This window comes from Megalops cyprinoides, chromosome 21, assembly GCF_013368585.1.
Source record: "Megalops cyprinoides isolate fMegCyp1 chromosome 21, fMegCyp1.pri, whole genome shotgun sequence".
In the NCBI taxonomy this organism is placed as follows: domain Eukaryota; kingdom Metazoa; phylum Chordata; class Actinopteri; order Elopiformes; family Megalopidae; genus Megalops; species Megalops cyprinoides.
Window position 1 is genome coordinate 21,637,125 of NC_050603.1, and position 12,388 is coordinate 21,649,512.

At 47.0% G+C, this 12,388-nt stretch overlaps 1 protein-coding gene across 1 annotated transcript in view; it reads right to left on the reverse strand.

The window, feature by feature from the left end:
* trappc9 (trafficking protein particle complex 9) overlaps nucleotides 1-12,388 on the reverse strand; it is a 267,915-nt gene that overhangs the window by 227,286 nt on the left and 28,241 nt on the right. The window contains exon 9 of the mRNA XM_036555457.1: nucleotides 8,717-8,860. Within this exon, the coding sequence (XP_036411350.1) occupies nucleotides 8,717-8,860 (144 nt within the window). The remainder of the gene's footprint in view (nucleotides 1-8,716; nucleotides 8,861-12,388) is intronic.

A 12,388-nucleotide genomic window follows, 5' to 3' on the forward strand; every position in this document is an offset into this window, starting at 1 on the left:
GGGAGGGATCGGGGGGGGTGAATGTGTTTGTAACATTAACGGCGCAATAAAGCAAATAAAATCGGCCTGAACGCCGGTGACTGTCAGGCAAGATGAACTGCCAGGCACGGCCTGATGTGGAAACTGCTGACAGAATACAAACAGGAATAAATGTCAAATGAATTATGAATCATTTATTTTAGCAGTTTGGAAACAGAAGTAGACAGCCGTAAGAAAAAAAAAACAAGCTGCGGACACAGGATCCAGTATGGCTCTGTAGTCCACATGCAGCTGAAAGCTGGTTTAAACTTTAAGAGGGAGGGAGGCTGATGACCGACAACCGGCATCTCAGTCAGGCATGTTCTGGCAGTAACCGAAAAAATGAGAGAGGTCATGGCCGTGGTGCCGGGGTTAACAACACGGGCGGAACCTGCTGGAATACCCACCCCTCCACTCTCACTGCTACCCTGGAAACACGCAGACACCTGGACAAGCCATGCAGGGCTCACCTTCTCCTTAACCTGCTCTGCCTAACACCACCTGTGTAACAGACTTTTCACAAAAACCAAGCACACCCATTCCACACAGCTGAATATTCTATCCACTTTCATATGTGGATTAAATGCACAGTGCCAGTCAGAAGTTTGGACATATGCATTCAAAGACATTTTGATCTTAAGACTTCTGCTTTATTTCTTAGACAAATACAAATCTTACAAATGTCTATGTATGAATTTCTTTCCAAAAAAAAGAAATTTAATTAAAAAAAAGTTTTGGCTATTTTGAAGAACCTAAAATATAAAATAGCTTTGATTTGTTCATAACGCTTTTTTGTCGCTGCATAAAGAAAAGTGTGCCGAGCTTTTGACTGGCAATGTATACATAAACACGCACTCAAAAGAGAGAGTGCAAATACTAAAAGGTACTGTTGGCCCTATTTGCTATTCTCCCCCACACAGGTTGGCCCTGGGGAGGCAGCTGCAGGCCTGCTGAGCTGATGTTACGGGTATGCTGGCTTGCTAAGGCAGAGTGAAAGCCTGTCTCTGTTAGACTGGGTTTAGTACTGCAGACAGCCGGCAGCGCTGGCAGCCAGTGAGTTTATGAGCCCCTGATCGGGCATGCCTTGGAACACCTGGGTCTACCTGCCAGCGGAAGCTGTCACACGGACACCGTGTGACAGCCGTGACGCCATGATGCCACCAGGCCCTGCGCAAACCCGCCCTCGTACACCGGAGCGCCTCAGCAACGGCAAGGCCACCACGCCCCGCGTCCAGGGCCGAAGGAAGTTCTGTTTCCATGCCAACTCCTCTGGCAGGCTTCCTAATGCGGGTTATTTTTTGAGCTGTCGGTTGCCTTGCCCTGAGTTTCTGTGACAGGATTTTGCGTTCTGTTTAAATTTGGGGTGGGGGGAGGGGAGGGGGAGTGTCGTCACAGATGCGCCGATCTGATCACGCTAACCTGTCTCTTTCCACTGTGACATTCGGCTTTCAGAGCAACACACATGGCCAACCAACAGTTTAAAGTATTCTGAGAAATCTGGGGGAAACACTAAGTCAAAGGGAACGGCCAAGGGCAAACAGCAAAAGTTTGCACTTGGTTTGGAGATGTCTGGAGAACACAAAAGACAAGGCGCTTGTAAAAAGCTCATTTAAAGCCGCAGGCGTGTGGGGTTGCCTCAGAGGTCGAGCGGGGCCCTCAGTCACCTCTCTCCACGGTCAGGACAGGACCTTCCTGCTCGTAAAAACATCACATCGTGGTTTCTTCCACGAGAGGAGCTGTGAGACTCGATGGCTATTGTTTATAAATGCAAAACGTGCACCAAGCCGTAATGCGACTCTATGAGGACGGATATCAAAGGGTCTTTCTTGGCATTCTGTTACAGTTTCAAAGTCACAGACCGTATCATGAAACAAAGGAGAACCTATTCCTAAGACGCATAAGCAGAATCAAGCAGGTATGTAAATGAGCCTTTGTGGAATAATTCACAGCGAAGATATTTTGCAGAGCAAATGCAACCCTGACTAATGATGTGGAAAAATATCACACACCAATCTGATAGTTTCCCTGTTATACATGTCGCTTTTTTTTTTTTTACTTCTCCTACAGCGAGTTACACGGAGTTATTCCCTGTCATGTTGCCATAACGCGGATTTATATTTGGAGTGTGCAGACAGGGACTCTCTGTTCGTAAAGTACCGCATTGTGGCACGTCTTGGCTCTTTCCCATTGAGAGGAGTTGCATGACTCAGTCACCGGGGTTTTTAAGTGCAAATGATTTGCCAAACGACATGCCAGCTCATAGTGCCTTCCTTATTGCAAAACAAATGAGGGATCTATTAAAAGCCATATTCATATTCATGGCGCCGCCGTGCAAACACAGATGTAAATGAGATACCGTGGAACAATTCGCATCCGACGCATTCTGAGGTCAGCTGCACCTCCGTCACCGGTGACGACGCGCAGCGACTCGCTACACACAGTTCTGTTCGTCACCCTGGGCTTATTTTTGTTTTTCTTTTCCTGCCTTAGCTGCGGGGTTATTCCGTGTTAACTTTCAGGAGAGCTTTATATCTGCATCCTGTAGGACAGAGGTCTTTTTTTCTGCGTTCCTAAAGGGGAATCTCTCAGATTCTCTTAGAGACTGCGTGCTCTTTCGGTGGAAACACCTTCATTTTTGTAAGACTGCCTACAGCGATGCCCAAAGCTGTGGTGGGCTCTCAGACTGTTGCCCGGCATTGCCTGAGAGACTGCGTGAAACATAGCTGTAATATTACACGGGGCAGTAATTAGCATCACTGTTCACGCGCTCAGCATGCACACTTACCCAGGCCAACGTGAATAGATTCCTACGTACACCTTTCTTGCATATTATCCCTTTTCACTCTGAGATAGTAATGCTGGAGCAAGTCAGGTGAAGCACCTTGAATAGGTTCCTACATATGCATCTCATGTGTTCTCTTATTTATATTTATACAATGGGGTAGCCACTGAAGCAAGTCCAGGTAAGCACTCAAGAGTACAACATCAACATCAGCGCTAGTTCAGATCCTGAGTGAATGAACCTGATATTTCAATTGCAGTCCTCCTTAACTAAACTTAAGAGGTATGAATAATCCTCACAGCCCCACTTGGAGCACTGTGGAGAACCAGGGGACACCGAGTAGACTCATACACTCTGAGTTAATGGAACCAATTCAAGACACAAAAAACCTGTATCAGATACCTGAAGAGATGCATCTGGGTAAACATAATGTATGAACGTCCATTCATGAAAACAAAACCAATATCTCGGTTACCATCCTGTGGTTTCTGACATATGTTTCAATGCTCACTGTTCACGCAGGGTTCCTCCCATATTCCTGTAATTAATTAACTTTAATCAACACTACTAAAATGTGATGTAATAAATATAATGAACAAAACATTCTAAATCAATTTTGTGACACGGGCTCACCTTTGCTCTGTCATGTACAGAGTCTGACAGCTGTGATCAAAGCCATTAAAGGGGTGAATATAATGTAGAATGCGGTTCACTGGCTGAGAGACAATCTGTTGGCTTATCATGATGTACTCTGCGCAGAACACCGTGCAAAACGACCCGAGTGAATGAGTGAAAACTAAATACTGATTGCTGAAAAAATATGATAACTGATATGCAAAAAATTATAAAACTGTATAACAGATACCAAACAAAAAAAAAAGGATGATCAAGGAATGATTCCATAATGGCTAATGACACACCGCACTAAGCCAAAAGAAGACCTTAAACGCGGGCGTGGCTTGTTTCAGAGATTTCGGTGCGCGTCGGACGTGTCCACTTGAAAGAGTGCCAAGTGTAAGACGGAAGGAATGATTGCTCCCGTCCCCTAGTGCCGCCGCACCAGGTGGCAGTGCCAGTGCCACATGAGGACAAGCCAGCGTGACTCGGTGGCAATTAGCTTGCCGCGATCACCTTCCCTGGACCCGAGGTGACGCTAAGCCCTATCATCAAGGGCCGCGGCGCCGCCGAGGCAAACTTAAATAAAACATTTGAGCGGCGATTTGAATGTCACGGTGGGGACTTGAAAGGTGCTGCCGCAGACGGGTCTTTGAAAGGAGCCTGCCCCAAATTCAAAGCTCTACCTTCCCCGGGAGCGAAAAAAAAGTGTGACCTTAAACGGGGGGACTAATGATCAACCCCGAGCTCAAAGGTAGAGCTCCAGCTTTTCAGAGCGCGCTCAGTTTCAACACTCTCGCGTGCTGCCACATGATTTATGATCATCCTTTAACATTTTTGTTTGTTAGTGAGCTTTTGGGCCTTTTTTCCCCCCCGTCGTGCGAACTTGATAACTCCATCATTTTTATTCCCCAGGAGTCTGAAAAAAAGTTAGGCAGTCCTTCAGCGACACCTCCAGGAGACCCGTTACAGCGGTACCGAAGAAATGACTACCCTGAACTGCTATCACAAGGCAAGCTGTGGAGCTGCCAACTCCTAGCTACAGTATTATACTAGCCCTGCGTACAGATGGACACATCTCATACACTAAACTAAACTAGGAAATATATCCCGTATAAATCCTGTCCAGTATTTTAAAAAGGACTTATGTACAGCAAACAAAGCTAAAATATTAACATCTTAAGAGCAGGGCACCAATTCAATCAACATTTCAATCAACTGTGATTGACTAGCTGAATGGAAGTGTTACCATTTCCAATACAATTTTTTGTTAATATGGACCAGTGAATTCACCCACCCGTGTTATAAAGCACCTGCATTCAACTGTGGATCAAATTTAAGTACAAGTTTTGATTCGATTCAGGCCCAAGCTTCCATTATCTTACATTGCAATACATTTGCTTAGCAGACACTCTCACTGAGAGCCACTTACATAGCTTTCAATTCTTACAAGTGATCCATTTAAACAGCTGAGTATTTACTGAGGCAATACAGGCTAAGTACCTTTCCCAGCAGTACAACAGCAGTGGCCCACCTGGGATTCAAACTGGCAATTCTGCTCCTCACCACTATGCCAGCCTAATACCCCTTTACATCATAATATCCATGCAAGAGCTAAGTATTTATACAGCATAACTCTAAATGGTGCTTGCAAGTCAGCAGCACAGTAATTACTAGTTAAAGGGCATTGAGGACAAAATGAGCAATGAGAAAGGCATACAGCACAAACAGCATTAGCTGTGGGACTTAAATATCGGTGTTTAAAATGGCCTCGTTGGGAAGGCTGCCCTGACCAGGGACCAGGAGGGTGTTAAAATACTTCTGCTATCGAAGATTAACTGAGTTTTGTTCCATTTTAACAACATTTTTGTTGCTTCCCAGCTACGCTGCAACATCTTTTAATTTTTGCTATTAATTATGCCCACATAACTACTTAAATTGTCTTATGTTTGCATGTCTTGGATTGGTGTATAAAAAAAACCTATCACAATATATCATACTGTTTTTTGCTATAATCAGTTACAATCCGAATGCCTTTTCACATCCATGCTTAACCATATTGTACCGATCTCACTTGTTCCACTCCATGCTAATCCATATTGCACGGATGTCTCTTGTTCTTGCTGAACAAATTAAACCTATTGATTCTATGACCATGCAAAGCAGTAGTTGTGCTTGTGCATGACCACCATCCCCAGTTTGAGAACCAACATGTGCTTCTCCCTTGCGCCTCCAGCTCAACCAATACTGTGCCTTAAGCATTCTGGAGCAAAATGGCTGTCAGTGTCATAGAGGAAGGAGGGAACTATCACGGCTAACAGAGGGAAGCTTCACTTTACCCATAGTGCTTTCTGACAGATGCAGAAAATATTTTATGGGCAAACAACAAGCCACTAACTAAGTGTCAGATCCCTCTAAGTCTAAGTGTGTAGCCTATTTAATGCTATTGCTGTCTGGTTAGACATTCTTGCCTCCCTTTAACTGGGAACACTTTATGGCGAATAGACCCTGGCACAGCATAATCACAAGAGACAATGTGCAGCAGGTCGAATCCAGCAAGCAGCACCAAGAGGCGGAGACAGGCATCCATGAGCACCCTGACCCCACACACTCCCGGGCTGCTGGCCCGGAATCATCCGCCACCCCATGTGCCCCCCTCCAGGGCTTCCCGAGGCCAGCCGCTTCCCAGTGCCACCCTATCGCCACGCCAGCGAATGGGATTAGCAGCAGGCCGGGCAGCCGCCAGAGGAGGAGCTGTGACAGAGACCAAGCGTGCGAGTGTGAGAGTGTGGCACCACGAAGTGCAATTTACATAGCGCCACCTGCTGGCGGAGAAAGAAAGCAACAGCAGTACCATTCCGACGGGTGGGGCGGGATGGCCAAGCAGATGACTCCGCTGCAAAACATGTCTGTAAATGGTCATGTGGTCCTTGTAAGCAGACAGGTACAGCATAGCTGAAATCTCATACGCTGCTAAGGTGCGGGACAGGACTAGCACCGCGGCGCGCTCTCTCGGCTTGTAAATGTAAATGTGGGATGTAAAACAGACGGCCCTGCATGCGAAACGAGAGCAGCGCCCGCAGCTCGCGCCCCTGTCATTACGCATTCCGGGCGCGGGCGAGCCGGTCCCCTGCTTTCCGGAGATAATGACGCTGACGCCGCCCGGCTCGTCGCTCGACTCGTCGCTCTCGGGTGGGAGCGAGCTGTCAGGTGCCGGTTTAACTGCAGGTGAAGCGCGGCCGGCGTTTCCGCGGGCAGCTCTGAGAGGAGGCCCCTGCGTGCCCGGACGAGCGGCCGGCCGTGCGCGGCTCCCGCTAGCGCTGATGAATATTTCACACCATTGGCGCTCTCTCGCTCTCTTCGGCGGAGGGCTACATGCACCTCCATTATGCTATCAGCGGAAAGTACGTTTTCAGCCACATACAGACTTTCTACATCTGATTAATCTGATCTGATTAATCTAGCATTAATCTGATGCTGGTCTGACCGAAGCAAGTTAAATCATGAAATATCAATGCATGAGCAGTGAAACACTTATTACACGACTCATTGAGCGTATCAATATTTATACTGCCATGTGTCAGCACATAATAAAACTACAATTCCCATTACAGGAAGCACCTCTATTCCTGTGGCAACACAATATCAACTGGTGGCCCGTGCACACTTCTCAGTGCGAGATGTAAACACAGACAGTGTTACATTTTTAGCCCAGGGTTAAATATGAGGATTGCCATTGGGGGGAAAAAAAATGAACCATACATGTGTCTGAATCTATTTTACCTCCCTGAGCTTCTTCAAAGAATGGAATCCCATAACATCTGACTGATACCCTTGCCATTTTGACCTTGTTAATCTAAGATTCTTGGCTTGTACTTGTAGCTCTATCTCTTACCTTTGTAGCACGCTTTTGCCTAGGTAGTATAGCAGCACTTTATTGTCCCAGTGACTGTATTTGATATATGTATCCTTAGATCAGATTAGCTCTGTCTTGCTACACCGACCTTGTGCTCAGCTTCAGCACTATCTGCATTGTATGACCTGTACACATCTTGCCCTTGTGCCTGTTTGCCCACTGTATGCACTTTTGTACGTCGCTTTGGATAAAAGCGTCTGCTAAATGAATAAATGTAAATGTAAATCTGATACCCAACTGACCTGGCTCTATTGTTTAGAGGTGGGCATGGCTATCAGACATTATGAGTTTCCATTCTTCCGTTCATTAACCCATTTAATTTACATTATCAGTACATTTCATCACAGCTGTGACGTTGTTGTCTCATGCTGAAATGTAACGATACTTAAAGGAACATAAAAAAAAAACCAGGAGGTAAACCAGTCTTACTGTTCATAAGCCCATGCTACTGTGCCAGCAGGCAACAGAGATGCAATGCTGTTTAAAATTAAGCCAAGATTTCATTCAAACACACTGTGTAAGGTGAGGCTCATGTCCACCTCCTACTGTTCAAAGGCAGCGATTACTACCTGGGGTGCCATGCTCTTCTTAAGGTGGGACGGTATAGGTATGACGATACTACACTGGCATCCTCTTCCCTGAAGCCTGAACAGAATCTCCAGCTTTCTACCACACAAACACTCACTCACTCACTCACTCGCTCAGTATTCCCCAACCCCATTTACCTGTTCACCCCCACAAATTGGGATCCCCACAATGAGCCAGGATATAATTCGTTCACATCAATCACGGCGCTGGGATTGGCGCACGGGCAAAGCGCTGGTCCCCTGCAGGTGACCGTTCCTTTCCCCCCCAGCCCCCCCCACCGCAGGAGGCCGCCGTGTGCTAACAGACGAAGCGGCAGCGATAAGCTTCGCCGGTGGACTGAACACCACGCTCGCCAAACAGCTCCGAGCACCGTCTAATGCATGCTGTGCGCTTGAAGTGGCGATAAACCATGAGAGGAGGGAGGCTGAATCAGATACAGGGGCTGCGTGTGTATAGTACCGCCACTCAGGCTGATGCTACCTGCTACTGTATTTGTTATACAGATCTATAACCAGCTTTAATCTTTCCTTTGCTTAATGGATCGAGACCCCTTTGCTCATGAGGGTTTGCAGCTGTGTGGGTTTCCGCCCCATTTGTAACACTGATGTCCCCACAGGGCTGTTTTGTCACGTATGTGTCTTGTGTAAGGGGCTCCGCAGAGCGATACGGTGCTATTCTAGCGTAGCAATCTATGGAGGCCGGCAGCATCTAGGGCTCGTTTTGAGGACAGGCATGTAGGATGTCCTCAAGAAGACGCTGGCTGGTCGTGACAGGGGCGCGTGACAGCGGGGGCTGACCTTGGTCGGACAGGAAGTCCAGCATGGTCTGCAGGAGGAAGGACAGGTGGCGCACGGACAGGCCAGGGTTGCCCATGCGGCGCGAGGCGTACACCAGCTCGTGGAGGAGGCGCATCTGCACCGCCGCCCAGCCGCGGTGGGTACCTGCGAGAGACGGGGGGGGGGAGAGAGAGAGAGCGGGGGTTAGTGTGGTGATACCCTCCATACACACATACACATGCAAATCGCACACAGACTCATACGCATGTACACATACCGGCATATATCTAACACACGATCAGCTCACATGCACAAAAACATACTTCACATAAACTCGTGCACTCACATACACACACATATACATGCACACCTCTCTTACACATGATCATGTCACACACACACACACACACGCACAGGCGCGCGTATCTCAGACACCCCGACCTCACACACACACCAAGTGTTTACTTCAACTACTTTTCATGGGGGTCAAACATTTTCCTATTCATAAACCTCTGTATGAATAAGTAGCATGTATATGTGTATACAGACACATTCTTAAGATGCACACTGCTATTAAACCTAACATTTACAGAGATCATCAGCAGTACCCTCATGATCAATTTATTAAACAAATAAAACAATACTGAAAAATGAGTACTGCAGATCCACAGATATATCAATACATCCGCAATCAGAGAAGCCATGAAGAATCAGAAATAACAGCATGTATTACAGAGGTAAATTTATTTGATCACTTCTCAAAAGCCAAAGGGCCCACAAGGAACCACACTTCACACCTGGGCCACTAGTTAAACTTTAATTGTATTAGCTCTGGTTTGCATCATCTTCACCAGCAACACCGCCACCAAAAAAAAAAAAAAAAACACTTTCTACATGGGTAATCAGTACTGTGTTTTGCAGCAATGTTCTGTTAGTCGCCCAAAATTCCGAGCACTGAAGGACGCAAATTAACGCCGTCCATCACGCTGACAGACGCGACGCTTTCAAAGTACACCGTGATGGACGATCGGAGAGGCTGCTTCGTGTCGGAGACTGTTTACCCCCGCGCTCCGAGCAGACAATCTCTCTCCCTCCACTGCGGCTTTTGGCAAGGAGTGCGCAGCATCTGTCAGCCCCCCCCCCCCCCCCCGCCCCCTCGCAGGTTCGGAGGCAGCGCCGGGCAGACATTTGTTTTCTTTAAATTTCGAGACCTCGGCTTCCCTTTCGAGAGAGCACGCCGGTCTCCAGGCTCCGGGAGCGAGAGGCTCGCCCGGTTCTTCCCTTCCATCTGTGTTTAGCGAAGCTGCTCCTTCATTCCGGAGGAGGCTAATCCCTGTGACTCCAAGCCCCTATGTCAGATGTGCACTCACCTGGCCCTGCATTTGCTCAGCCATGTTCACAAGCAGGTGCAGAGGCCTTGCGCACTTAGCCCCTGACATCTTGCATAAATCTCAGGAAGAGCGTGCAATAAAAACCTTATTGGAATACCTCAATTTCCTACATTACAGGTTCCACATAAAAAATAAAAAAAAAAACGCCCTGAGAAGAACTCATAAGCGTTCACTAGCAACAGATGGAGAACCAGACCTATTAAAAATGACAGCTTGGGAGAAACTACTGAGAGAGTAAGGTTGAAGAGCTCGGAATAAACTTGCGGGAGATTTATCGACCGCTTCCGATGGGTTAGAGTGTCTTCCGGAGACATGTGTCATTTTTCACGCGTGAGCGCGTCGCCGGGATGAGCGTGCTTAAATCGAGCAGTCGATTATGCGCTCTGCATTCTGCTGAAAGCACCGCCGGCTACGCTAAGTGCACGCCTCGCATTTATGAGGTAAATTTCCAGAGCTCTGAAATGCAGCTCGCTTTATGCAAGACACATATGGTGGCATGCACTCAGCACCCCAAAGAAGCCTAATAAATATTCTTCATTTGGAAGACCGCTTCTATGGACCTTTGTTGCACGTCAGGATATACATGGACCACATTTCTTAATCCGTCTGGGGGGTGGGGGGGGGGGGGGGTGGAAGCTGGATTTAAGATGTAGCATGTGTTGGTGTCTCATGAATATTTACAACAACATAACATGTTGTGGGGGAAAAACCTCAGAGTATTGAATAACATGCACAACACTATAACATACCGGAATAATATCTTCATCATGTGCTCAATTCAGCACTGACCTCACACATGCTCTCCTTGTGACAAGCCATAAAAGGGCGATTTGTTGCAGAATTAACCGCTTCATGTTGTTAGGCTCAGGAAATGGGGCCATACAAACTTTGGCCTAAAACTCCAATAAGCCCACAACCTTTCTTTAATTAATTCTCTTTAATTCCAACCCAAGTAGGTACAGTCTTAGGCAATCAATAATGATCTGGATGTAGTGCAAAACAAAACCCATTCAAAGTTTGTCCACTGTGCTAACGCTTTTCAAATTTCAAGCAGGTTCTGATGTTTAAAGGTATTAGATACCCCACTAGAAAGACAAAAATGTCTAATAATTATCCTGATAAGCGAGAAACTTTTCTTTTTTTCCTACAGCTTCCTCCATCTCAGCAGCAACATTGCACAGTCCACAGCTTAAAGACAGGCTACAGAATGCTACAGTCTGCCTGTGAAGTCCCAGCTTGCTACTGTGGGGTTACTGTTCTCTTCGCAGCTACGCCATTGTCTGTCATTTCTGGTTCGCGGTGATAAAACCGCCTGAGTTGCGCTTGGGTAACGCTGCCAGTTTAAAGTGAGCCGCTGTTCCTCGACCCAAACCGATCCAGCGAGCGCGCAATTTCATTCCTGACTTCAGCATTTCGCAGCCTCGTGTTAGCCCTCCTTTTTTCTGGAAACGCGTCTTTTCTTGTCAAAAAAAAAAGAGAAAAAGAAATACATGCAAATCCTTAAGCTTTTCTGAAAGTGCACCCAATAAAGCGCTCTAAAAATAGCCACCATTCCACCTGGTTCCTGTGACTGAACATGAAACGAGGCCTTATCTGACTGGGGGAGGGGATCGGAGAGGGCGGGCTCTGGGCTGCAGCTCTCCTCACACAAAAAAAAAAAAAAAAAACATGTGTCTGGCAATCCAATTAGCACACCACCAAGATAATGACACCAGCGCCACCGCAGAGCTATCACCCCGTCACACATTGCCTGAATCAAAGACACTGCACCTTCTGGCCAACTAAAAGACACAGAGTCCTTGTACAAGATGTCTGATGCTAATCTCTCTCCTCCCCCCCCCCCCCCCAAGAACTGCATGTTAAAAATGTGCTTGATGGGCATATGAGAGCTAACGAGCTAACGCGCTACCAAAGCATGCTGTAATATAGAAAGCTGTGGTAGTGCTCAGTATATTTTGCAGAGTCTGCTCAGACCGCCACTTCTCTAATTTTGGGATCTTAATCTCTTGCTCTGCTTGCTTCTCTGTGTCGGGAGGAACCTCCCACCAGCATCAAAACTGTGCTTACCGCCTAGCACTTTTCAGCTTTAACTTACCATATTCCACTTTCTTTCAGCTCCCATCTATTTCTCACACGTTGCTCGATGTTGACTGGTTACTGTGGCTACTAATGCGACATGCACTGCTAATATCACTAGACAAAGGCGTCTGCTAAGTGGAGTGATTATGGGAGAATATTTAATGATTAAAACAGGCCATTTTGCCCATCCGGGCTCATTGCGCCCTACGTCCAGACTGGTGAG